The 25694-nt window shown below is 35.8% G+C and overlaps 1 protein-coding gene across 2 annotated transcripts in view; it reads left to right on the plus strand.

Annotated features, from left to right (window-relative positions):
* The window catches only part of ADK (adenosine kinase), a 266529-nt gene that overhangs the window by 51047 nt on the left and 189788 nt on the right, over nucleotides 1-25694 (plus strand). For both annotated transcript variants that reach the window (XM_059477017.1, XM_059477018.1), the window contains exon 4: nucleotides 19846-19924. In XM_059477017.1, coding sequence (XP_059333000.1) covers nucleotides 19846-19924 — 79 coding nt within the window. The remainder of the gene's footprint in view (nucleotides 1-19845; nucleotides 19925-25694) is intronic.

The following is a 25694-nucleotide window of genomic DNA, read 5'->3' on the forward strand; positions in this document are numbered from 1 at the left end:
CCTTTGAGGAAAAGACCTTTAGCTAATCTGGGTTCTGTCTGGACAGATTGAACTAATGTGTTGTGTAGGTGCCTTGATATTAGCGTCTGGTTTGGATTTCCTCTTCTTCTGAATTGATTTTTTCGTCTGTCCCCACCTATTTCACTTAACTTGCCATTGCAGAGTGATCTGTGAGGACGTAAACTGAATTCTTTTTGGACAAAACAAAATAGCTAGAATGTTCCAGGAGCAGGCCTTACCTGCCTCAGCTGCTGTGAACTCAGGCTGTGGGAGCAGACGAGCTAGTGTGACAGCTGCCCTGAAATACTTGTGCAATGCATGGCTACTTCTGAGGCCAGCTAATTGTCTGGCTCCATCATGGCTCCACATATAGGAGCTTGAAATGAGTTCTAGATCTAGGACTTGTTGGGGCAATCCACAAGCTATCTGCATGCTTATATTTGCATTGTTAAACCTTGCAAATGTGGGGCTGCTGCTGCCGAGCTCATAGCTGTTAATGCATTTGAAGCTTTTATCTTATTTGAAGAAAAAAATAAGTGAAGACATGGCGGAGGAGTTCACACTGTTCTGGGAAAAGAATAGCCACTAATGTTGGATTTAAAGAAAAGACAGAGGTCAGGACTGGACTGGAATGCATGTACTGGCTGTTAATAATGCTTGTTTGTTAGCTTAGGGATGTCTTCATACAGTTAAGATTTTATGAAAAGTTGGCTCTTCAGGAACTGAATTTGGAGTAGTAATAGTTTGAGGCTCCTCTTTTTGCAGTTCAAGTTCTGCATTTAGGCTTAGCACAAACTGTTTTAATAGAGACTTTAACATCACTGCAGGATTTTTAGGTCTAATTTCTATTTTTAATTTCAGTTGCAATACTAAGATGTCAGAGTAATTGCTGCTTGAAAAATCAATTAAGTAAAACAAAGTTCACAGATATTAAATAGCAATAGAACATAGAAAAAATTGTTGGGAGTAGCAAAAGAAAGACATGGAATAGTTGTGCTTTTGCACCACCTGGGTAGTGAGTGATATAAGCAGCATTGTTGGGGAGTTGCCACCTCTGACTCTTGACGTGAGAGAAATTGGTTTGAGTTTTGACAGAAGGGAGGAGGAATTTGGTAGATGATGCATCTACTGTCCTCTCTGAGGTTTACTTTTTATTTTCATGTTCTTGTTATTTGCTTTGAAGCCTGTTAAATCATCTTCAGTTTTCTTGAACTGTTAGAGTACTAAGCTGTTTCTTTGGGATTGGTTTTGTGACTTTGGTTTTGAGGTTAAACTTGAGCATCTAGACTGAGGCTTGATTCTCTAATGTATAGGATTTGATTTTTTTTGATGACTGTTCCTCAGCCTGTAATAGTTTTGGGTTTTTTCTATGTCTACCAGATCTTGAGTATCAGTGAACTAGGATTTCTGGATAGTGTTGTTATTCTATCACTGGTGACTGAGAGAGAGAGAGAAATCAGTTCTATTCTTAAACTTCTGGAAAATGTACCAGTGTGTCTCAAATTGTCAGTAGACCAGGCATGAAAAAAATGACTGACTTCTGGGGATGAGAGAGGCTGGACAGTACAGACAGTACCTTTGGGTCACTGTGGTGAAGTCAGCACTTTGACCTTTTATGTGCTGCTCATGTGCTAAGTTTCAAAGGTTTGGAGGTAGAGGCTTGTGTCTTCTTGTTGGTTTGTTTAGGGTTTTTTTCCTAAACTTTATAGCTGAGCATTCTTAACTTGTTTGAATTCCTATCATAGTCATGGTGTGGTCGTTGTAAAATTCATTTGTTAGCCTTTCAGAGGAAAGATGTGCATGCTTATTGTAAATTACATGCATCAAATTGATTTGAAATTGGACCATTAGTTACATTGATTTAAAGTGCCAGAAAATTGATCTAAATTTCATAATTTAAGAATGGAACTAGTTTCTCTTACTTACATGAGGATGATTTATTTAGAGACCAACTGGAGCATGAGTACTTGTATAATAAAGTAGATAATGGAGTGACAGCAGTGCTGGGAAAGAAATAAAAGGGCTATCACAGTTTGTTCAGGGAATAATTTCATTGTAACCTATTAAAAATCAAACATACCTGAATATTTCTGGAGTTCCTGTTAAAATGTGTTTCCACATACCATCACATTTTTTACCATTGCATTTCTTTTCTTTCATTTTTTAGTATGCATTGAAGATTTGGCTGGCAAACATTCTTTCTGTTTAATAAAACCTTCAAAATGAAAGCCTTTCCCTGTGTAATGAGTGAGAATGATTTGCTAGCATATTAGATTCAGAAGATACTGATTAGGAAAATTAGGAAGTTAAGTATACTAGAAAGTTTGAAAAGATGTCAGATACTGAAATCACCCCGAGAAGCAACAGCTGGGGGAGGTGTGTGACAGTAAAATTTGAACTCTTTTTGTTTCTAAACCTTTGCACCTGGTGATAATATTCTGGGTAAACTGTTAATGCTGTGGATAGTTTGTGGAGCCAGCAAATACAGATAGGCCATGTGGAATTGTACACTGTTTTTTGTATCAAACAAAGTGAAATTGCACAAACTTGGAGTGTGACAGTCTTCAAGCAATTTAAATACTGGATTACCAAGTGTAGGTGACATTGGCAAATACTCTTATGTTATGGGAAATTTTTAACCACTTGAGGCAGTTAATTCTATTACCTTGGATTACTTAATTAATGGCAAGAAGTGCATTAATTAATAAATTCATTCATTCATGTAGTGACCTCTGATCCACAGAGTGCTCTTAAACTTTAAATGTTTTTTTATACAACTGAACTTGAATGTCTGCATACTGAGCTTTTTCTTATTTGTCTTAGATTCTTAATGCTGCTAAGCATAACCCTAGGTTTGTGAAGGTGTCCTTTGTTACAGGGGGCTCGTGTCATAGTGCTGTGCCTTACTGAAGGCAGAAGTGGAATGGTCATGGAAATGTGCAAGGGGAGCCTGAGAACCAATTGTTTCTGCTAAATATTTTCTTGGTGCTGAAGGGCATGGGTGATGCATATGCTTTGAATTAACTTGACATTAGTTTGATCATTTTGGTGTTTGATTTTGCCAAAGTCATGTTTTTGACATGGGCTAAGTCATTATTATCTTCAGCAGGAAACTGATTTTTTGTTTGTTTAGTGTGAATGGATTTTCCTAAGTGTGCAAAAACTAAATCAGAACATTATGATCAATTGTGGTTATTCCTGTTGTGTTTCACTATAGTCTTGATACCTTGTGTATGTGGAGAGCAGCACTGGTGCTAAGCTGTATGAATAAATAATGTGTGTAACTACATTGCCTATTAGCCTATAACAATATTTTGGAGGGACTAGTACAGAATTTGAGAGCAGGGCTGGGAAAAAATGAAGAAAGGCATTTTGTACCTTATTGTGTTCAGGTTATTGAAGCTAAGTACATTGTCTCAGGGAATTCAGTTAAATGTGTGGGTTGTAAGACAGGCAGTTCTAAACCTGAAACACTTTTTGAAAACGATAAAGATGCACTGATTTCAACTTTTCCAAGCGAAGTTCAGCAGATACAATAAAAGAAATTTATAAACTCAAGTGGAAATAAGAGGCAAAATAGTAGGTATGGAGATTGAATTTACTTTTAATAATGAACAGAGGCTGTAATTATTTATTATAGTAGGCAAGTAGGTCAGTTATCTTAATGTGTGTGCTTAAATTTGATGTTTGTTTAGATTCTTTGATAAATATGGTATTTATTTAAATACTTTTATCTAAAGTATTTAGATAAAAATATTCAGATAAAAATAGTGGTAAGATGTTTTAATTCTGGCAATGAATGAAGTGAGCATTGGGAGAGGAGATGGAGAGAATCAATGATTGTTCTTTAAGCTTTTGGAGTCTTCTTTTGGTGTTAGCTTACAATAAAAAGTGTTATGGTCTTACTTCTTAAAGTATTTTTAAACTTTTATCTGTGAACTTGCCGTCTGGCTGTTCGACTTTTCTTGCTTGATATTAATTTAAATATATAATAAAATTATTTATTCACCCATATTTCTTTAAACCCAATCATATTTCACTGGTACTAAGTTTGTTAATGGCCAAGAAGGTAAAAATGACTTCAGGATGTTGTTTATATAGTAAATGCATATTTTAAAAATTTGCTTTCTAACTTGCATTGTGAGTAGTGCCATTAGTAATGAACATGATAGAGGGACCTGACAATGTATGAATTATTCACTGGTAGATTATTGTATCTTTGTTGCTAGCATGCAAGATAATGAACATAATTACTGTGGCAGTGTACTCAGGGGAATGTGTGGTTCTTCCCTCTGTCTAGACTGGAGTTACCATCCAAAGGAGCTTTAAGCAAATATAGATGAGGTCTGGTAGCTGGGTTGCTGCTGCTTGTTTCCCTCTGCTGCTTTAATAAAGGCATATGCTGTGTACACTTTAACCTTAAAGGTGGTTTGGGGTTTTTTTGGGTGAATTTTGGTTTGGTTTTAATTTTTGAGAGTAATAATCATCCTTCTGTTTTCAGTCTGGCAATATTGTGTACTGACTGAAAGGATCTGATGTTTAATTGCAGTAGCTTTGGAGATGTACCCTCTTCTGTTAGAATGGTCTATTATAGTAAATTAGTATGAACAGTCTAATTGCTTAGGAAATCCAAGGTAAAAGGTTAATCAGCAATTTAACTTTCTTTAAAAGATTTAGCTTGTTATGATTTACGTGTCTTGAAGAACTCTGTAGGCATTAGTTTGTGTGCTCTCTAATCTGTGAGGATGTCCACCTGATCTTAAGTTAAGCTTTCTTGATAAACCAAGTACTTCTATTTTCTGTTTTATATTATGATAACATAAATTATCTGTAATAAGCCGTCCTAATTAATGTTGGTAAATCTAGAGCTCTGCTCCAATTACACACTAATCAATTATACACTAATTGAATTCTACTTAGCTTGATACAGTGAATCATTAATCAGGTTCAGATTTAATACAACAGATTGACTGTATCAACCAAAAATTGGTGCATTCAAGTAGGGGGAAATAAAGGAAGTCACTAGGCCAAACAGTGTACATAAATACTTTCTTATCAATAATGTGTTACAGAAGATTTAATTTTTCCTGAGGGAAGTATAACTGGAACTAGTTCTTTATGAACAGTTATTGTTACGAGCTGAAACCACTGATAATATAATAGATTTAAGCAGATCATGGTGCTTGTTCTGAATGTTATACCTAATTATCTAATACATGCAGTTGCCTCACTTGTAATGTTATTTAAATGGTTAGTTATAAATTAAATGTGTAAATTCTTCCCGGACTTTTAAAGGCATTATCCATATGTAACTGTTCGTAGGAGTTTAACCTATCTGCTGTGCTTACCAGTGAGACAGACACGTGTGTGAGGAGCTGTCTGCACACTCTTTTCCGTCTCCTTGTGCAGGGCCTAGGAATCACTGAAGTCTGCCGCCTGGAGATACTCTAAAAGTTTGAGTTGCAGGGTGCATTACCTTCAACAGTAAAAGGTCACAAAGAGCTAATATGGTTTCCTAAAGGACTACAAAATAAAGACATTAACCAGACAAATAGAAAATTCTTCCAAATAGAGGAGACAGCCCAGCTAACAAAACAAGGTCTGCAGATGAGATCACTTAAAAAACCTCTGTGCTTCTCAGAAATAGTTGAAGGGGAATAAGGGAGTTGAATAGATATTTTGTAAAATACCAGGTAGGCATTAAATTGAATAATAAACAAAGTTAAATTTTCTTGCTCAGAGGATAGTATGATAAATTCTCATGTATCTTTGCTGGAGAAAAGAGCAGGAAGACAATTAGGTTCAGAAAAATATTTTGGAAACCATTACTTGAAAACAGGAATAAGAGAACACATGGATAATGGTTGCTATCTTCAGGCCTGCTGTTATGGATAAAATGCATCTTTGCAAAGCAAAGGATTTGAAAAAATACTTTTTTTTGTGATTCTGCCTATTAAGGAACAAAAAAAATCATAACTAGGACTTATTTTCTTTTGCTATATAAGCTCTTGGTTTCTCCACGTTCAAGATTTGTGCTGATAACATGCAGGCTTTAAATTCTTAAATCTGGATGGTTTGCAATAAGGGCTTGGGAAAATATAGTTATTTGTCTTATAAAATCTTAATTTGAGATTTGTATGTGATGCCTTGATTGTCATTGCCATTGCTGCTGCATTTTCCTGCCCTAAATGTTTAAAGCATATTAAAATAATCCTGTATTCAGTTGAACAGCAGATTCAGCCAATTTTTCCAGATTTTCAGATCAGCCTTTTAGAGCTCTTCAGTTTGCACTGTTGTGGCTTGATTTAGCTTAATAATCTTTGCCTGCCAAATCTGATTTCTCTGTTGTAGGATCTAAACTGAAAAAAGAGGTAAGAAAAGGTCTTTGAAACATCTCTGAGTATTAAATACTACAGGTCTTCAGGATGTATCTTTGTCCAGCAATATCTTATATTTTCATTTTGTGGATGTACTTGTTCTTTCTACAAGTTCACAAATGCATGGTTAGTATCAGTTCCAGTAACAATGTGATGATTGTATATGTCACACAAGGGTTTGCCTTTGGGAGTATTTTCAGTGTGGATGTGCCTCCTCATTATCTCTGAAGGTGATTTGAAGTAATTTGCCTTGTTTTACACTGAAACTGACCATCCACATTTATACAGGCAGTTATTGCCTTCTCCACTAAGGTGACAGTAGCTGTCAGCAGTATGATTGTCTTCAGTTCTTTGGTCTTGATAACCAGTGGTATCTCCATGCCAGTGGTCTTTGACAATATGATCATACACTATTTTTTATGTAGAACTGTTCAGAGCACAATATGAAGTGGAAGGTGATTCTGAAATGACAAGATGTCCTTGTGCATAGAGCATCTTACACTGTGGAAAATGGGATATGTGCATAGAAATGAAAAGAGAGATAGAGAAAATTGTGCAGGTTCCTGTACAGCAGAAAGCAATCCTGGAAGATTGCTTTCTGGTCTTCTGTGTAACTTTTCCAATTTTTACACATGATTAATTTTTCTCTTCCAAGTGTTTGACTTGTGATCTAAATACATGCACTCATACATACAATGTATTTTATACATATGCACATATACATACTTCTTTCTGATAATTGGGGTTTTTAATTTTTAATGTTACTTTTGCTTTTATTACTATTCTTGTATGACTTAAAAGTCAATAAAGTGATTTTTGAAGACGGTATTGGTTATCTCTGTATCAACTTCTTAGATATTGAAGGATAGCATTTTTCACTATTGTTTAGTTACTAGAATGCAGGCTTTAAATACAACTTGCATTTGGCTCTGTTTTGACAATAGTAGTTAATAATGTATGGTTTTTGTTAAAGCACTGTTGAAAAAATATCTTATTGAGCTATTTGTGGTGTTTTTTTTTTAAAGATGTTTAAGATTTCACATTCAGTTTAACTGATCACAGATGAAACTGTAAATTAATACCTCATGAGATTTACTGACTGCAGGGCATTGTTTGTCATTCAAAGCTGCTTTGTTCCTACTCCCTAGGAAAAGCAAACAAATTAGGGTTCACCATTATATCAAACTACTTATTAAAACTGAAGCCTCTGATTTTGAATTTATTACTTGACTGTGACTTTTACTATAACCTGTTAAGAACATATTTTTAAAAGCCTAGATTTTTAGGAATTAAAATAAAATATATAAAATTGGTTTAAATGTTGGTCTTAAGTCACCTTGGTTGAAATTTCATACTTGAAGGATTACATGGCATACAAAGTGAGAAAACGTAAGGTACATCAGTTCAAGTTGGTTTTTTATGTTTCCATTGCTACTGACTTGTGTATGGTCTTGATACAAATTATGTCTCTGCAGAAAACCTTCAGTCATTCTTACCTAGAGAATGTTTGTTTCTTCAACTTGCTTTTCTTGTATTCCCTAATGTCAGAAAGCGTTTGTAGGGTGGCTTTTATATTTTTACTATTTTTGCAGAATTAATGAATAAACATTGGAGAGGGAAATAGTTTTGCAATTTGAGACATTTTTCCTATGCTAATGAATTTCTAACAACAACTAAGGAGTTTCTACTAGAAAAAGATTGACTTTGCCTGTGGACAGAGTGGCATAATCAAGGTTACAGGGGTGTCACCCACCATGTATAGACAGTGATGCTATCTTTAAGCTCTACTCAATAATGTTCCCTTGTGGATCATCTCACAAGGCCAGCAAAAACTACATTTTGAAATGTGTTTGAATTGGGTACTACTGCTGTAGTGTGACAAACACCAGCCAGCCTTGGGCATAAGAGCAAATGTGCTTTTGCAAGCAGTTCAGCCATGCTAACATTAGTGTAATGCACCAAGTATTCTCAGTAATAAAGCAGTGTGCAACTGTGACCAAGGCTGCTTAAACAGCTGAAGTGGCTCACGTTCACCTGATTTTATGTAACAATGTAGTTATGCTCACATCCACTCAGTTCAAAGGCTTAATTACTGGTATTTGAGACTAGAGAGGAGGGCTGTGAAATACAACAAGCATTTCTAAGTATTTGTGTTGAAGAGTCATTGTTAAGATGTCCATATTGTTTCTAGACATTTCTTTTCTGCATTAAACTCCATTTTTTTCAATCTTTTCTTAAGAATTAGTTTGTGAAGAAAATGTTATTATCAAATTAGTGGTAACTGTGAAACAGTTAATTACCAGGTAGTTAATGCACAGGTGTTTTGTTTCAGTGGCTTTTCCTGACAAAGAAATTAATTTATGTGGGATTTGCTGTGTCAAAAAGTGGGCCCATGTGAGCCTGATGAGCTTCAACAAGGCCCAGTGCAAGCAGGGTCCTGCACCTGGCTCAGGGCAGCCCCTGCTCTCAATGAGGGTGGGATAAAATGGGCTGAGAGCAGCCCTGCCAAGGATGACTTGGGGTCATGAGCAAATAGAAAGGTGAGCATGAGCCAGCCATGGTGGGCACACAGCCCAGGCAGCCAACAGCGTCCTGGGCTGCCTGAAAAGCAGCATGGCCAGTACGTCTAGGGAAGGGATTCTGCCTGTGTGAGACCTCACCTGGAGTGCTCATCCAGTTCTGGGGTCCTCAGCACAGCAAAGACACACACCTGTTGGAAGGGGTCAGGAGAAGGGCCCCATCCTTCAATACTTTGATAGTGAGGTTGGACGGGGATCTGAGCAACCTGTTCCAGGTAAAGATACTTTACTTATTGCACTTGAACTAGTTGACCTTTAAAGGTTTTCTCTAACCTGCTAGTCTGTGATTTCATGGTCCACAATGTATTTCTGTACTTGATAAAGAGAGATTAATTTTTTTTTTTGCAGGCCTAAAGATAGGAAGGTAAGTTTCTTCCTCCTTCATTGCAGCCTTCTTGGGAGTGGAGGAAAATTCTTTAATGCACATCTCCTGTGACAAAATGCTGTCTTTTTAGAAATACTGTTCAGCAAAAGAGCTGGTGGAATTCTGTGCAACATGACAGCTGACCATAAGCTTCTTAATAAAAGCATGAAGAGTTACACAGGGTGTCACCAAACATGTCTTGTTAGTGTAGTGGCAGGGTATCTGCAGACAGGGGAAGTCAAAATTACTTTTTTCAGAGGTAAACACAGGGTTGTCTTATTTGTGTCAAATATTTCTATTTTTCCTTTCAGTCCATTAATTGTTTTGCTGTGAAATGAGTCTTTGAAGTGCTGCTTGGAACATTGATTTTGGAAGTGACTTATGCAGTACTATCCCCTTGTAGCTTTGCTGTAGCTTGTGATTTTCTTTCTTTGTTTTGTTAGGTTGGTGCCCCTGTGCCTTGCCCTGCCCTCCCCAGTTCATTGCATATGCTAATTCTCCCCAAAAAGGTGACCCTCTGAGATGGTGCCTGTGGAGTGAAGAGACGGACTGACTTGTCATAGGCTGTGGGATGAGTTATTTTTAGCTGTTGGCATTTCAGGCTGGAACACTTCATTCTGTCGTGCTTGTTAATGAGTCATCTGGAGAAAATGGGCTTGCTTTCAGAGAGGGTCTGTAGCAAATAATAATAGGCTAATCTCTGCAGGAGATACTCTGTCAAGTAACTAAAACTCCAACTAGAAAATGTACTGAAATGGAGACTAATCTTCCTGTAAGAATAAGCATGCACTCACTATTACTATCATTATATTATCATGTTTATGAAATCTCAAAACCTGGAAAATTTAGCAAGAGCCTGGTAATGGTATAATAGTGAAATATTTTTGAGGAAGAAGGTTAATTGAAAATAGTCACATTTTAGAGATAGAGAGGAAAATATAGTTGCTTCCTAATTGAGAACATTATACACTTTCTAAAATTTGAATGTGTTCCCTAGTTCTAGAGGAATCTGCTGCAAAGATTCCTAAGTAGAGGAGCACCATAAAAAGCTTGTGCCTTTGAGAGAACTCCCAATTCATTAACGTTATGCATTATTTTCTAGGATTAACTAGCATCTTTGCTTTTTTCCCTACTGAAGACTGTATTTAATTTTTTTTTTACTTTTCTATGTGCAATTTGTGGTCTCTCCTTCAACTTCTTCCCTCAAGGTTTGAGGGTTTTTTGTTGATATAGCATGGGAGGCTTTGTTTTGGAGATGACAATATCAACACTCAAGGAAAAAACTTAATGTAAGAGTAACTAATCAAAGCTGTTGATCTGGTTGCTTTGTTTTTGTGTTATTGAAATTCCAGACCTGGGTAGTGCAGATGATTCATTTGTTTAAAAAAAAAAAAGGCAAATATTTAGGGCAAACTGTTGAAAGACAGGATAAAAAAGACTCCCAAACCCTCTTCTGTAAGGGAATGTTTTAAAGAATAGCTTGAGTATCAAGTCTTTTGTCACTTTTGGTACTTCTAATGCCACTTACAGTCTTTACACGTGTCTTATTTTGTTTACACATCTTCTTCCTGTAAAGCAGATTACACATCTGAAGACTCCTTTCTTTTTTGGTGGCAAAAGGGTATTTCCTTTAGAGCTAATAATTTTTACACTCCATTGATTATTAAGCTCTTTGGGTTTCCCCTTGTTTTATAAATGGAGTACTGAGATAAAAAAGAATGCTTTCTCTTACCTTATTGAGATAAATTTTTTGCATTATTAGCAGGTGTTGACCTTTCAATGTATTCTGTTTTAACTCAGCTTCTCATATTGCTATGGTCATTCTACAGAATGGGTTAAAACATTCCAGTGTAGTGACTCTGATATTACCAGTGTGTGCTGCTCCTAATTAACTCACAATACTTGGACTGGGTTAGTCAAGATGAATTAATAGACATTTTAGAAATTTGGCAAATATCTACACTGTGGACAGCAGTGTTGGGGTCAAAACAGTTGAGAAACCTATAAATAAACTTGTGTGAGTATCAGAGTCAGTTTACCTGCAATAGCATGCAAGGTTTTTCCTACTATCGGTAGGTGACTGTCTTAATGTATTGAAGACAGAGCTGTATTGAGAAACAGAGAGGATAAAGAGAACTGAACACAAAATATCTCTTGGTATTTACTGATGGTTGTGCTCTAAGCAGGGTTTTCTGCGCTCATCATTTGTTCATGAGGAAAACTATTAACAATTCACTGCATGTTAATAGGAGCTTAGAGTACATGCATACTGTCTTCTTGGTCTACTTATATCTCCTGATCTATTTTTAATGTTTTCCTGGTTTAAATCTGCCAACTGTCTACCAATTTCAAGAATTTAAAATAGCACAAGGGTTGAAGAAAAATAGATGTTTTAGCAATGTAGTTGCATTGACATGAACCATTTAAATTACTTCAACACAAAAAAATTGGCTTGGGTTGTGGTTAACAACTGTCACCATTATGTTGGATTTTGTGTTAATAGAGAATATTGCTTAGATTAAATGTTTCTTGATCTGAGTGATGCATGGGAACAATTAGTTTATAATTCTGTTTTGAAACAGCTCTGCAAAGCTTTCTAATATCTTTTTGGCTCAAAATCTGAACCCAAACTTTGCACCTAACACATTTTTTACAATTTTAATGTATTTACAGATTAAACTACAAACTGTAAAATTTCTATAGTAAAATATTGCTGTCTACCATGTGTGAATGTGCCTATGGATTTTTTGTGGGGTTTTTTTGTCAGTTCGTTACAGTTTAATATGATTTGTACTACAGCTTTAGATAATCCAAATTGTCGCAAAGATACAGTCTAGGATGTCTTGATGACTAAATACTCTTAATATTAAAATATTCTTGGCAAATACTTTATTAAGTTAAGCAAATTTTCACTTTGATGTGAGCTCGAGTAAGTTGATGCTTGTGAAACAGCAGTTTCAATTAGCATTCACTAAAGGTTTATTGACAGTTAACACCTGGTCTCTACTGTGCCAAGTGGGAAGCATCTACTGCAGTCTCTTATGTTTGTTGCATAATTAGGATTATGATCTCTAATTTGCTTTTAATTTTGTAAATCTAGTCTTACTTTCAAAACCTGTTAGTCTTTTGTTCCTGCATTTTTATTGTAGATCAAAGATACTGATGATAAAAGAATTGAGTTCACTACTTTGTAATATGATAAACAATTTGCCCTTTTACTGTTTTTAGTTAGGAAGTAAATTTGGACACAAAAAATTTGCTGGTAGATCTCATAAAACACATATTCTTCCCATGCTACTTCTGAGAGGCAGACAAAAAATAGGTTTTTTTTTTGAAGTAGTATTCTTGCACAAGCTGCCAGATGTATACTGGGAACATCAGGAGCAAGTGTAAATGTAATGGCGCTGAGAAATAACAAAGGAAATGACCGTGTTCCTTTGTGCTCCAGAACAGACTTGGTGCATGCAAGGATGGAGGAGGTCAGTGCTCCATTCTTTTCCCTGCCTGCAATGCCCTTTGATCCTTCTTGGCTACGCATAAGGGCAGAGGGCTGTTCCTGCCTACGGTGTTTTGCAACAAACTCTGTGGTGAAAATCCCTAGATGTGTCCACAAAGTGGTTGAGTCATGGCTATTGTTTTGGAAGATCTTCCTTCAAAGAGACAGTGGGAGGAAAGCATGCAGTTGTAGTGAATTACTGAACTGACAGAATTCCTTTATTAACAGTGTTCTCAATTACTGCCCTTATATGAAACTTCTTAAAATATTTTGAATAGAAATTTAATAGAGGGAGGGATGTAATAGTAATTCTATATTATACACAAATTTTAAGGCTTGAAAAGGTGCTCTGTGTATCTATAGTGTATGTATTTGTAGTGTTTAGAGACAGAGTCAGAAATGTGCTCTTTTAATTACGTAGTGGTATAGAGCGGGAGGGCTGTGGGGTTGGTTTGTTTGTTTTCATTTTCCTACATAATTGTAGAATATCAACAGAAAAAATTGCCTTGTGGCTGATACTTCTGAGTGTAATAATATGTATTTTTGAGATAATGTGGAGGAAGATATCCAGATAATCTGGAATAAGGGAGGGCTTTTCAAGAACACTTGCATAAATTTGCCTCTGCTAAAAAAAGAGAAAAACTTTGAGAAATTTCTTTAAATCATGATCTTAAGAGCTGATGTTTTAACCTTACATTTGAATGACTGTTACTTCTTCCATCTTGTTTCAATATGCCTAAATGCAAACACATGTGGAAAATGTTCTTTTGGCTTTTATCAAACTGACATTTAAGTGCATTTTTTTAAACCTCACTAACATTTGTGGTAAAATATTTCAAAGCTATGAATCTTGCAATTTGCCTATGCATTTTTTTCTTTTTTCATATAATAACATTTGGTACTCATAATCCTAACCTGGTTGGAATTACTGGCTTTTTTCATTTGGTGTTTGTTTGGATGAGGTGATTAGGAAAATACTTCATGTGAAATTCTAGTTTGCAGCAGTAAATGCTTCCATGAAGTCACCGTTCTGTGAACTTCAGTAAATAAAGGAGAAAAATATGATGATGTGCTCTATTCAATTGTGGCAGTCGTATTCCTAACAAATTTAGCTTTCTGTTGTGTTATATGGCTGTGGTGCTAACCTGTCTGCAATACTTCCTTCTTAGCATGCTTCGTTCTTCCCCTTTGCTCCCCTACCCCTTCCCAAGCTCTTTAATTCTGTGCCAAGCTAATAAGGAGAACTAGCTCTGCATAAAGTCAGTCATTGCCAAGCAGCTGTTATGAAGTTTCCTCATGTACTTCTGTGATTGTACCTCATTTCAAAAGGGGATTTTTGCTCTTTCAGGTTCAATTTTAAGTAAGAGCAACCAATTATATCTGTATCTCAATTCGTTCTATCTCAGAGACTAGGGATGAAAGTGTTCATATATGTAACTATCCTTTCTAGGGTTTGAACTTTGAACACAGAGTTGTACAATTTAGGTAGAGAAACTAGTACACTGATTAGAGTTAAAAATATGAATTGCACTTTTTTAAAACCCACAGAATTAGTTCTAAAATATTCTCCCTTCTATTTCTGTTAAAACAATAATACTCTGTGATTTAATTATCATGTTTCAATCTCAAGACTAGACCTTTTTCTTAAATGTAAATTAGATTTTTCTTAGGATGAGATTATGAGGGCTTCAGCTTGCCTGCTAACACTGACCAGGGAAGGTTGTCTTTCAACAACATGTGCCCCATCTGCCTGGCAGTGTGGCTGCCTGCATTGTTCTGGCACTGGCCCAGGCTGTGATGAAACTGAGAATGTGACAGATGACAGCCTTGTCCAGATGTACGCATAACTACTTCTGCCATGCCCTGGAAAACAATCAGGATGCTGGTTTGGCATTATTTCCTTGTTTGTGTTGGTTTATTCCTTGAGGGTTTCCTTAAAGATTGAAATAATATTTGGTGTTGTTCTTGTAGTTTTACTGAGCTTTTATTATTATTAAAACAGGTTGTAAAATATGATTCTCCCTCTCTTACATATTTTCTTCTTTAATTTATGAAGTGATTTCATAGACAATTGGACACAGGTTACTTAATTTGAAGATTTAAGTAGATTTAAAAAAAAATGCAATTAAAAGGATCAAACATCTAACTGTCAGCGTATTAGTCTGGCTCTTCTCACAGCTGAACATTTAAAGCTATTGCCATGTCTTAATATGACTGCTTCTTGCCAGCAAAAATAAATATCTGGCAAAGGTGTCAGAATCACCATTAATTATGATTTTTAATTAAAATCTAATTAGAAGTCATCCAACACCTTAAAAACATACAACATCCTTGTCTACCTCCCTCTCTTAGAGGTATCAGCAATGCCTGCTAGAACATAACCTTCAAAGAAAAGGAGTTATAGACTTAGGTGCAGCTTGCAACCTTTTATTGATTATTTAAGAGGTTTCCATCTTAGTGGTTTTGAAGATTTTTATACCACCAAACAAACTATAAAATCCACTGAAAATACTTTATTATTGTTATGTGAAATAGCCTGATTTTTGTCTTACATTCAGGCTGTCATTATCTGGTTATCTGACATTCAAAAGGGCAAAAAATACTTTTCTCTCCTCTCTAGCTGCTTTTGGCAGGCGATTTTTTAATGTGTAGTTCCTGCTGATGTGTGCCATTGAGTACATCTTAGGTAATAAGCAGATATATCAAAAGATATCCAGGGCAACATACCCTGCTGAAAAACAAGAGATTACTTTTCTGTATTTCTTGCAGATAAGTAGCTTCTGACATGCATCAGAATTGTTTTTTTCTGGTGCATTCTCAGTGTAAGACTGGTGTTCTGTGGCTATTTTACTGTTCAAAAAGGTTTTTTTTTGTAGTTTAATATAAATTATGTCATAAAACTTAACAGCATTACTTGAATTGCTTTAATTTTCCATAGTGTAGCTCCACTGCCTTATGTTGCCTGTTTTTGGTTGTAGGGAATGTTTTATGTGCTTATTTTTCTTGTCAGTTTGATTTTGGAACCATGGTGAGCCACACATGAGTGTATCTGTTGCTGTGTAACAAGAAGACAGTCCCAGCTCCAAACTGCTCAGAATTTGTGTATAAAGCAAGTTATGAGAGATGGGTATCGATCCACGAGAGGATTGCCAGTTATTAGGCTGGAGAGTAGCCTCGGGAAATCACACAGCCTTGCTGATGACTTTTTTATGACATTATGGTGATAGTTTGAAGGAAGATTTAAAGTAGTTTTGCTAATAGTCATAGAAAATTCTAGTAACTGGACATTGGATGATATCATGGGTTAGTGAGAGAAAAGCTATTTTTGTTGACAGCTTTGTGCCTGGAGGCTGTTGTAAATGTGAATGTAGCGAATGAAGGATGGTATGTTCAGTGCATTGCACTGCAGGGCCTTGAAAATGTACAGAAGTGACTTGTGCTTGCATTGGCTGAGAAGGGGCTGGGAGAGAGCTGGGGTGAGAGGCAAGAGCTGGTCAGAGGGGGAGCTGACACAGATGGTCTTTTCAGGTGTCTGAAGGGATTAGATATTACAGCAAATGCATTTTTCTCTACAGTACAGTAAATCATGCTTTTTAAAGAGGTGCTATGAGAAGGAATAGTGTAAGGTTTACACGTAGTTTAGTACGAGCACACGGAGAAAGTGACTAGTGATGCTCAGGTTATGAATGGTCTGAGAGTCAAACAGGGTGTTGCAATTGTCAGCAAAGATATTTACTGGGGGAGAATTCTAACAGCTGTCTCCACTTTGAGGTAACAGTATGGCATATGTTAGAAAAGTCTGTGACTTCTAAAAATCAGCCTCCACCTCCTGTGAAGTAAGGAGGTGTATTTTCTTAAAAAAAAAAAAAAAGGCAGATTATATTCTCATTCTTGTTTGTGTTCTTTTGTGTAATAGCTTCTTCTACTACCACCCTATATTTTTTTTTTAAATAACCATTAATTCTGCCAAATGTGAGGCTAGTGAACAGCCTCACCTTCCACTATCAAGTTCAATTAGGAGTACATTCTCTTTTGAAGAAGGGAAAAAAAGCAACTGACAGATGTGTTATTGCCTTTACTGTAACTGAGCAAAACATTAACATATCCCCTTTGGTCAGTGCTAGAGGTGATCATCAGTGCCACAGCTGAAAACATATGCTGCTGCAAATGCAAACTTCTTTTTGTTAAAATATGCTTTAATGTGGTGGACAAATTCATGGTACTAAAAATAGAGGCCCCTTTATATGGTGCTGATTGTGGGATTTATTATTCTGTTACTTAAGGTAATGGTATGTTGTGAGGTCAGGAAAAAGGTCACAGTTCTCAGATACAGAACAGCCTTAGAAATACCCAGAAAAACCAGCAACTATGGAACACGAAGCAAAAATAATATTCCATTGTGCTCATAAGGTTCTAATTTTCTTGAATTCTCTTAAGTGTGATAACAGCTTAGTTGTGAGGACACACAGCAGCTCTGTTCAGCATTCCTGAGTCATGGAGCGGTTTCTACAGTTGGACTTGCTTCCTTCAAGGGGAGGTTTTCTAAAAGCAAGCTCTGTGTTTCTGAGGCCTGCTGGAATGAGTCTTCTCTCTGCAGGTCAGGCAGGCAGCACACAGTCACAAAGTCTGAGTTCCCACGCTGCCTGTGCCATCTGCTGACTTGGGGAAAAATGTCCATCTGACTGTTCATCTTGAGATAAACTGTGAGCATTCTGAATTTTGAGATCATTCTTGATGCAATTCAGGCTCTTGTGGATTAAACCAACAGAATTTATATTGTCTTTCTGTCGTATCATGGAAAGTGACCAGCAAAATTTACTTTAGTTGCAGCTGTATAAACTCATTATATTTCATGTAGAAGATATTTAGAGATGTTAAATTCACCATCTTAATTTGAAAAAAAGGACATACATGTTTTTATGTTCAATCTTTTAGTGTAACCATTCATTTGTCTTACTGTATTAAGTAATTGTAAAGTAATTTGTTCAGATTATTTATTAGATTGTGTAGCTGTCACCTTGAAATTTTTATAATAAAGGTGTTATTTTATGGCAATTTCCATTTTTTTCCCTCCAAATTCAGATAATCTGTATTTTATTATTCATTTGAACTACAAGATAATTATTTGAACACATACTTACCTAGACGTAGAGCTGCTTACATGGGTGCTCAACTCAAGTATACTGTGTTTGCAAGGTTTAACGTGCCATTAAATAATGTGTACATGGAAACTTCTTGAATTTCCTTTAGGTAAAAGAATTCAAATATCAACTTGCATGCTTATAGATATACAAGAATACAAAAATAATCATGTGACTGCACAGTACATACTCAAATTGAGTGAAAAGGTAAAATGTCAATTAAATTAAAGAAAAAGTATTGCCAAAATACTTAATTGGTTCATAATGGTTTGTCTTTGCTTGAAAAGCAATTGTTAAGAGACCTGTTGGGTTTTGTTATTTTTTTCCCACTTTCAGCTACTTGCTATCATTTAAGGTTTCAATTGCTTGACTTAGAACTGGTGGATAATTAGTAGTGTGGATAACTGTGAAAAGCATATGTAGTAATTTAGTTCTTGATTCTTTCTAATTGTCTGCCCATTGGTAGTTCACTAGGGGTAAGTAGCTCATTATTCAAACACTTTAAATGGAAAGTACTGTAAAAAGAAAAATGATCTTGTTAATAAGATGATATTGAAAATAAAAACGTTTTAATCCAACAAGTCACTATTTGACAAATCTATCCCCAAAGCTGTTGTTCACATAATAATAGAAGATTGGAGTTGTGAGGAGGAGAGAAAGGGTGGGGTTGGTAGATCGCATTCAACTTGCACTGTGATTGAAATAAAGATGTGTCACTCCTTAAAATGATGCTAAAGGTAAACGCAATAAAATGTGTTGGAATACATCTAACTGGGCAAGCTTTGTTTGTTGTTGTTAATAAGCATTAAAGGCAAATACATGCTATTAAAATTAGGGTAATGAAAGTAATTTTGAACCTCATATCTGCAAACAAAGTTTACTGTAAACATTTTGACTGGCTTGCAGGAGTACTTCTGAGTCTGACATCATCTGAGGTTGCTTGGTCCTGCTGTTTGATCCGCTCATTTTGAAGTGTACTTGGAATTGAAAGGCATGATGCAGTGTTTGTGCATAGCCTCCCTGCAGACTCCATTACTCCCTCATTCCAGTTCCCTTTTCTAGAGCCTGTGACCAGAGAGGAGACTGTTCTTGAGTGCTTGTATCCTTTGATCAGAGCTGTAGCACATATCCTACACAGTGAACAGTGCCTTACAGTCACTGGGTCTCAACCAGAAAATGTGATCTGAAATATGAGGGTAGATACTTCTGTTAAAAGTTCAAATATTTGTTTTAGTATTCAAACCTAATATACTACTGAATATTGACAGAGAATTCTATATTTTCATAGTAGGATGGCTTGAAGGGTTTGAAAGTTCACCTGGAGATACCTTTTCTGTTATCAAATTTTCTCACATACTGCTGGATTTGTTCATCAAAGTTCTTCACCTAAATGTGTCTAAATGTACTATTTCATATGAAATCTTAAAATATAGCACTACTGTTTGGGTTAAGTTAATTTTGAACTAGGCACCAGATCTCCTCAGTCTTCTCTCTTAAGCTAGAAACAGAATATAAAATTTAATGAGGTGGAATAAGCATCTGAATATCTTCATTTATGTAACTTTTCTTCAAGTGTATGCTTTACCAATCTAACAGTTCAGCTCTAACAGTTTGCAGTTGTGTTTATGCTCCAGATAATTTTTTCCCCCCTGGTTGTTTACTCCACTCTCAACTTTTAGGTGAAGAGTTCAGTTTGATGTCACACTTTGAGTTTGTCCAAATCACAATACAAAATGCATTTTTCCTGCTTGCATTATGTGTAACAGTCAATCTATGTGAATGTCTCATTTTCAAGTAATGTGATGTGATCTGCGTCTAATCTTCATTACTTGTTTTGGAAAAAAAAAATTGCAGAGTTTAACTTTTTCTCTATTTTTTTTCTTAACAGATTTGAAGAACTTGTGAAAAAGTTCAAAGTAGAATATCATGCTGGTGGTTCCACTCAAAATTCCGTTAAAGTGGCCCAGGTTTGTTCTTCCTCTGCAAAGAATGATTGATAATTTCAAGTGTTGTGTTTGGATCTGCTCTGTGTTGTCTATTTTGTCATGAGCACTGCAGAGTGGCTACTTGTGATTCTGTTGCTCAGCCTATGCTGGTAGTGTTGTATGTGACTTGTTTTGTAGTTGTGCTCTTTAGTCTTTTCACAAGTGTTCTGCAAAGGTTATAGCTGCACCTCCAGTGTACCAAGAGTGAAAAGCTTTTGTCAAAGATGTGTGCTGGAAGAAGAAGAGGCAAGGACAAGTTTGAGCTGCAGTTAGGAATCTTACACTGGGAAAAGTCACAACGACAGTGGTTAAACAGAGAAGTTGTTGAGTCTCTGTGCTTGGAGATTTTCATGATGTACCAGGATGAGTCCTTTGGTCAGGCAAATGTAAATTTGAGGCTGTCTCTGCTTTGACTGATATGTTGGACTGGAGAATTGCAGACGTCCTGTCCCGCCTGCATTGTTCTGTGATTCTAACCGTATTTATGCTGTAAGAACTTCAAAGTTTGCCCATAAAAGACTGAAACATAAAACTTTCTTTTATACAATGGGAATGTTTCTGGCTATGGGTATGATGAACAACAGTAATGATGAATTTAGTTTCAGGTGTGTTAGGTTTTCTATAACTAAAGTATGCCTTTTGTCACAACACTTTCAAGCATATACCTGTGTGCATATTTTCATATTATGAGAGATGTAAAAATTCTGTTAAAAATACACAGCTGGCACTTAGGAGCTTCTTGTTAATGATCCTGGCATATTAACTTTGAAGCTCCCTATATAGTTAAAACTGACTGCCAGATAGCATTAAATGCACATTTGGAAGAAATAAAATTATATTATAATAAAGATTGCTCCTCCCTTTGCCCCCCATAAAAAGGAAAAATTATTGTCATAATTACTGCTCCTTTCTACAAAACAGTTGTTGCTTCCTTACTAAAGTTTTCATTTTCAGAAACCACAAATGTCTTGAAAATATTTTGAATTTAAAAAAAAATGTTGCATATGTTTTAATGTATATAGCGATGTCATTCTGAAATGGGTATGTTTTTAAAATATAGTCAGCGTTCTGAGCTTTTTTTTTAACCATGGGATCAAGACAATTTTTTGCTTTTGATATTTCTGAAAAATTTCTTGATCAATGGAGCTCAAGTTATTGGAATAATTTTCTGTTAGATATCATTGCTGCTTAACCTATGGCAATGGTGTAAAGGTGGTGCCTTTTCCTGACAGCTGATTAGAGGAGAACCTTTTGGAGGGAGTTCTGGAACTGTTTGTTAGTTGAGAGACGTGAAATTCTCCTTCTGTTGCTGCATTTAGTTTGTGGAGGTTTAGAAGTGAATGTATGTGATAAACTCTGAGTTTCTAAACCCTGAACTGTTCAAAGAGCCCAGGATTTTAATTCCATCTCTCATTGAAGTGACCTCTATGGCATTGGCTAATTTATTAGTAAACTATGTTTCATTCTTTAACTGTCATTAATCTATCAGTCCAGGCATTGTTCAATAATTGTGCTATGAAGTACACAGAACCCATATAGAGTCAAGGAAATAGATGAAATTTCAATCAGTGTAATGTAGGTATTTCTGTGTCAATGTGCCTTTCTTACACTGATCAGGTTTTGTCAGTGAACATTTCCTTTATCTTGGCTCAGAGCTGGGAGCCTCATTCAGCTCCAGTTGCCATCTGGAATTGTATTTGTCTCCAGAAGGTTTGTCATCTCCTAGTTTCTGTTTTAAATATGATTGAAACTTAAACAGTTGTGCATGAATAACATAACATCACTAAAAGACTTTAAAAAGAGACATGGGAGAATGAGAGAGAGGGAAAATTGAATTCTGGAAATCTTGAAAGAAGCTGTTATTCTGCTTTAGCAGAAGAAAAAAATATGGAATGATAGGGAAAAAGTAGTTGAAATGTAAATCAAAAATTAAATTAGAAATTCTGGAAGAGTTTTTGCAGCAATATTCATTGGCTTATTGAAGAGAATGAGTGTGTAAGTAACCTTAGAGAGAGCCAACTTAAATATATATTAATTTGTTGAAAGTAATGGGAGAAAGAAATGGTATTTTAGGAAGCTTATCTGGTGACTGAAAAGTAAAGGACCAGTAAATAAGTTCAGGGTGCTGTGTTAGCCACACTTTTAGTGAATGTGCATTGTCTGTGAGACGATGCAGGGAAGAAGTCCTAAGAATACAGCTCTTACTAATTTCTCAACATTATGGGAAAAGCTTGAAAACACGTGCTATGAGAGCCAAAACCTAAAAGAGGTTACTCCAACTGTTCAAAAGTTTGACAGAAATAATGAGATGTTAAAGAAAGGCATCCTTGGAAGCCTGACTACAATGAAATGCTACTGAGTTGAATGGTTGGAAATGAGCAAATAGGCCCTGAAGTCTGACAAATCGCTTTTTTAAAAGCTGAGCTCTCAGTGGAAAGAGGAGTGTAAGAGGAAAAGTGCAAAAACAAAAAGATCAAATTTAAAAAAAGGGAGAACTTAGGAAACAGTTCAAGGTTATGGAATTGTTTGTTTCAGATAGATAGACCCTCTTTAAAGGTCAGAAAAGAAACACTATGTTGAAACAAAAATACCCAAAGGCAATGGGTGGAGAAACTTTAGAGTATATAATGTGTTTAAAAAGGGAAAATGAACCTGTCAGATGCATACTTACACGGTGTATGGTGATCATCTGGTGATCATCTGCTCATGGTGTATGAACACATCATCATCTGTTACATCTGCTGATATATTTTGGATATTTCCTTTGTACCTGCAAAGGTAGTATCATCTACTCAAGAAATGCTCTCTCTGTTTCTGAGCAGGGTAAGCCAATTTCTTTAAGAAAAAAAAGGTCTTAGAAATACTGTATTTGTCATGTGTGAAAAATTTGTGATGGTAATCACAGAAAGAGCCAATAGGAAGAAGTTTGGAATGATGAAGAAAACTGGGAAGAAAATGAAGCTTAAATCGTGGGCTTTGGAACTAAAATTTAAAGTAGCATAAACTATAAAGCAAGTGAAGATTTTAGAAGTGTACAAAGAATTAACCAGAATTGCAGTTAAGCTGTGAAGAACAGAGTTAGATTTTATTTTTTTTCCAGCATGTTAACAGAAAGGAAAGATGTGAAGTGCAGCCATGAAGGAGGAATTTGGCTGGTAAGGTACAAAAGGGAATCTCTGTGTTTTTTCAGTGTTGTCTTGCAGCAGAGCAGGAGAGTGTGTGGCACTCAGCAGGACTGAACAATATTTGGAGAGCATTGTGGAAATCAGAAAGCTGAAGGTTGGTCTTGTTGACTGCCCAAAGCAGACATTTTGTGGACAGGGTATCTCAGCAGGGTCAGAAAAAGAGAAAGGTCTGGACATATGAGGGACGATAAAAAAGTTGGGGTTTTTTTGTAGAAATGCTTCTAAGGTACAATGGAGAAGGCATATTTCCAGGAAATGAAATATGGAAGAAGGGTCACATCATACATTAGAGGGAAAGCTCTGTAAAAGGAAAGGGAAGACCAAAGGAAAAATTCCTGTTGCAGAAGAAATACAGAAGACTGTTGGAGTAAGCATTGAGAGGATGGAGGATAAATGACAAAGAGGAAGAAATTCAGAAATACCACACTCTTCAAAAGTGTGTTATATAAGCATTTTTATCAGTAGAATAATATTTCTTAAAAATACCTGCAAATGCTGAAAGGGAGTACCAAGAACAATGTGAAAGTATTGAAGGGCAGTGCTAAAGCTCATTATGGTTAGGTTTTCTGGAATATTCAAGTTGTTTGAACTGATCCTGGAAAGAGTTAGGGAATCATTATTTTCATAACTTGACTCATGATATGAGAGGGGCAGGGGGAAAGTGATTGATATATTCCAGAAATGACAGTAGCAGGCATAAAAATGGAAAAGATAAAATAAATGAGACACCAGTTCAGTCATTCCTTAATAAGATTAAATTAACAGCAAATTATGCTTCAGAAATACTAATTAATATTAGGAGAATAATGGTGATGAAAAGAAGTGAAGAAAGTGGAGACAGAATATGAGACAAATGACAAAACTGAGAGAAAAGTTAATAAGTAATATGGAAAAACAGTATAAAAATCCAAATGTTGCTCTGATTCTGTATTCCCTCACTGTCCCATTCTTGTTTCTTCCTTACCAATCTGCTTTCCTGGTCAACTCTAATTCTTCTTGCATGTAAATTTGTTCACCTGCAAAATAAAGATGGGTAACTACGACACTTATGAGGCCTTAAACACAAGTCTTATTGAAGCATCTTTTTGTTTGAGACTTTAGTACTCACTGGAAAAATAGGGACAGAATGTAAACAACAGGAAGAGGGTAAAAGGAATAACAAAGGGCTTTCCTGACTGCAATACAGTACAGAAAATGGATGGAATCCAGATAATCAGTGAAAAATGCAGGTAATATGCTTCTAAAGGTGCTGTATTACTATTAGACAGTTTTTGGGTTTCCCTTAAGCCACCAATAAGACATGTTGATAACTTTGCTGGATCAAATTTCAATTGATCAAGCATCAGTCACTAAAAATTGCTTGATAATACTCTGGAAAATGAGGACTAGAGAGGATGACTGAATTGCAATCCTTTCATTTCTGGAATAGAAGCCAATATTTAACTTTCCTGTTAGCTGGGCATTGGAATTATCCCTTTATACCAACTTTTTGTTTTGCTGTATGTTGGAAGTTGTGATGCATGCTTAAGAACAAGAAGTGTAGGGGTATCAAACTGAAACTGCAGTGTGCTTCTCTGACCTTTACTTGACTCATTAAATTTTGGCTTTATATCTAATATGTGACATATTGCTTTAATCTGAGCTCTTGCAATCTCTCCAGATGATTGGATCCATTATATTAAATCTATAAAATATGCATACATGTAACTGCATACAGTTCATAAATAATGTATTGTTTTAGGATTCTGCCAACAAACTAAATTCAGATTCTTAGAGACAGTGTTTTACTGCTACTCAGCTTCCTTCTGTAATTTTAGTTCAGTCTGTGCCCATCTAACAGCAGACATTGATCTGGAAAGGAAAAAAAATTCTGAGTCTTTTAATAGGGCTCATGACTTTAAAGTATGTAAAGCAAATAGCTTACACATGCAGAGAGGGCAGGTATTGCTGACCAGGCTGTATTTGCATGATTTTTATCAGCATTTCTTTTGGTTTTAGAGTGCTGAGGTTAGAACTGCAAGAAATAGTCTTTGAAGTTTTATCTTTCTAACACAAGTGCTGGATTTCAAGTTCAATTTGATAGAATTTTATAACTTGGATGTTAAACTACACGACCTTGGCAACAAACAGTACATTTTCTTTCTTGTTTTTCTGAAAGTACTTACAGAGAATGCCACAGTCTTCTTCCTCAGAATGGGTGCTCCTGGTATTTGTCCTGTTTCTTAATAGCTTATTTTTGTTCTAGCAACTCTAGTGTTGCTGTGAATCTCACTTAGCAGCTAGAAAATCCTGTATTGTTTATTAATCCTTGGTAGATTAGTGAAATTCTCATTACACAAGTTTTATTACTGCTGATGCTATGTGAGCTTGGAAGAATGTGACTTGACACATTTCAACTTGACTTGGTAGGACTGGCAGGTAAAAGGAAAAATGTAAAATAGAATTTTGGGGAAACTTTCATATAGATAACTCTTGGGAATTCACAGTAATGTTTGTATAATGACACCTGACAAAAGCATCATAACTCCCTTTTTCTTTCTGCATTACTTCTTGCCATCTAATTGTAA

Source organism: Ammospiza nelsoni, chromosome 8, assembly GCF_027579445.1.
Source record: "Ammospiza nelsoni isolate bAmmNel1 chromosome 8, bAmmNel1.pri, whole genome shotgun sequence".
Lineage (NCBI taxonomy): Eukaryota > Metazoa > Chordata > Aves > Passeriformes > Passerellidae > Ammospiza > Ammospiza nelsoni.